The 2,222-nt window shown below is 62.4% G+C and overlaps 1 protein-coding gene across 1 annotated transcript in view; it reads right to left on the reverse strand.

Annotated features, from left to right (window-relative positions):
* UPF1 (UPF1 RNA helicase and ATPase) overlaps window positions 1-2,222 on the reverse strand; it is a gene marked incomplete in the record, with an annotated part of 50,490 nt that overhangs the window by 35,333 nt on the left and 12,935 nt on the right. Inside the window, 1 exon segment of the mRNA XM_027771273.1 lies at window positions 38-205. Coding sequence (XP_027627074.1) covers window positions 38-205 — 168 coding nt within the window.

A 2,222-nucleotide genomic window follows, 5' to 3' on the forward strand; every position in this document is an offset into this window, starting at 1 on the left:
CGGGGGTGGAGGGGACTCGCCCCGGGAGCCCGCTCACCTGCACAGCAGCACCACCACGGAGTCGGCCTTGGCCGGGATGAAGCCGAGGAGGAAGACGTTCCGGCAGCCGCAGTTGTAGCACTCCAGGACCGTCTCCCCCAGGGGCCCATCCTTGTGCAGCGTCACCTCTTTGCATTTTGCCCTCACGAGGTGATTTACAATGTGGCTGAAACCAGGAAATGATAAATAGTTAACACCCAAGCTTGGCTTTTCACCACTTCCAACGTGCGGGCCTCTGTTCAAAGTTCCGGTACCGCTCACGCTCCATTAGCAGGGGCGGTCACACCTCATCCATCTGGCGCCCCAGGGGACCAGCCCGCCCCGACCGGCTCCCCACTGAGCGCAAAATCAATCCCAACTCCAGCCACTTGTACGGAGAACTTCCGTAACACGGTTCACGGAGTTCCCGCGCTGCTTCCTTTTATGAAATCCAACTCGCCGGCCTCACTGAGCCTCCGACCGGGGCCAAGCCTGCGCCCTGGACGGCCAGGCTGTCCCGTCCTCCCCAAGGTGGCCTCGCGCTGCCACTTCTGTCCCAGTCACCTCCCAAAGCCCTCTGCCCACCTCCAGGAGCCTGGGCCCCTCCTAATTTGCTGCAGACCAGGAAACCCGATAACTGAACATTACTAGAAACGCGAGTGCAGTGAAAACACAGGGTGGGGCACATCTGAGGCCGAGGGCCGGGCTGCCCGCAGCTGGCTGGGCCAGCCCACAGTCTCGTCGGCCAAGGGCTCCCCCGACACTGGAGGGGCCGCAGTCCCGCCTTCAGGCCCTCCCTGAGCCTCTGCCCGGACTGCTGCTGTGCACGGTGGCCAGCCGCTCTGACTGTGCCCTCTCCCCCTCTGGAAAACCCTCCCATGGCAGCGGAAGCCAGCCTCTGACTCACGCTGCCCTCAGCGTCCCCAGATGGCCCAACTCCACTCGAGAGTGGCCACCAGAGGGCACCTGACCAGGGCCAGTGAGTGACTTCCTGCGGCTTTTGTGCGCCTCGCCCTCATGCAGGCGCAGCTGGCCCCTCCACTCACTTCCCTGTTCTTGGTCATGCTGCTCGGAAGCTGGGGCTGCCAGCCCCGGGAAGTGTCAGCTCCCTGCCTTCCCTGCACAGGAGGAACTGACACGAACTTGACAGCACTGAGCCACCGTGGGGGTTCCACGCAAGGGGCACGACCGTCTCTGGTTGCCCTGAAGATTCATATGTGTGTGAGAGAGATTTCTGTTACAGGGTGTGTGCTTGCCAGAGACAGAGAGACAGACATCACCCCTTCCCCCCACCCCCAGGGAATGGCAACGCCTCAACCTCCTCTCCTTCATTCTCCTCTCAGGACTTTGGGGACGCACACGCATGCGTCTGGTGTGAGCTTTAAGCCACCGAGTCCAGGCCTGGAACTGCAGTCGACTACGTGGGAGTCCAGGGCCGTAACCTTTACACCACCTGCTGGTCCCAAAGATGCTTTTCTTTTCTTTTTTTTTTTGGAGAGGTTTTTGCTATAGGGCACGTGCGCTCGCCAGACAGAGAGACAGAAAGTGAGAAATCACCCCCAGGGGGGATGGCCACGCCACAATCCCTTCTCGGGATCGTGGGCACACACGCACACGCGCCCGGTGTGAGTTTAAGCCAGCAGTTCCGGGACACGAACCGCGGTCGACTACGTGGGAGTCCAGCGACATAGCCCTTATGCTAACTGCCGGTCCCCCGAAGATGCTTTTCTTGTAAACACCCGTGAAGACCCCGGCCCCGACCCTGTTTGCCCAGAACACGCGTCCAGCCCTCTCCAGGGACGGGAAGTCCGACTACCTTGCCCCTTTCCCTGCGCGGCCACAGCTGCCGACGGCAGGGCGACCGGCCCATACACCAGCGACATAGCCCTTATGCTAACTGCCGGTCCCCCGAAGATGCTTTTCTTGTAAACACCCGTGAAGACCCCGGCCCCGACCCTGTTTGCCCAGAACACGCGTCCAGCCCTCTCCAGGGACGGGAAGTCCGACTACCTTGCCCCTTTCCCTGCGCGGCCACAGCTGCCGACGGCAGGGCGACCGGCCCATACACACACGCCTGCCAAATGTGCACCTCGGAAAGGACCCCGCTTCCTGGCGGGCCCCCTGGCCTCACCCCGCCTCAGCAGAATCATGCACTATGGGCGAGACCCATGGCAGTGCAGACAGGCAGGGCCCCCCCGCGGGGG

Source organism: Tupaia chinensis, unplaced genomic scaffold (assembly GCF_000334495.1).
Source record: "Tupaia chinensis unplaced genomic scaffold, TupChi_1.0 Scaffold000201_1, whole genome shotgun sequence".
Taxonomy (NCBI): domain Eukaryota; kingdom Metazoa; phylum Chordata; class Mammalia; order Scandentia; family Tupaiidae; genus Tupaia; species Tupaia belangeri.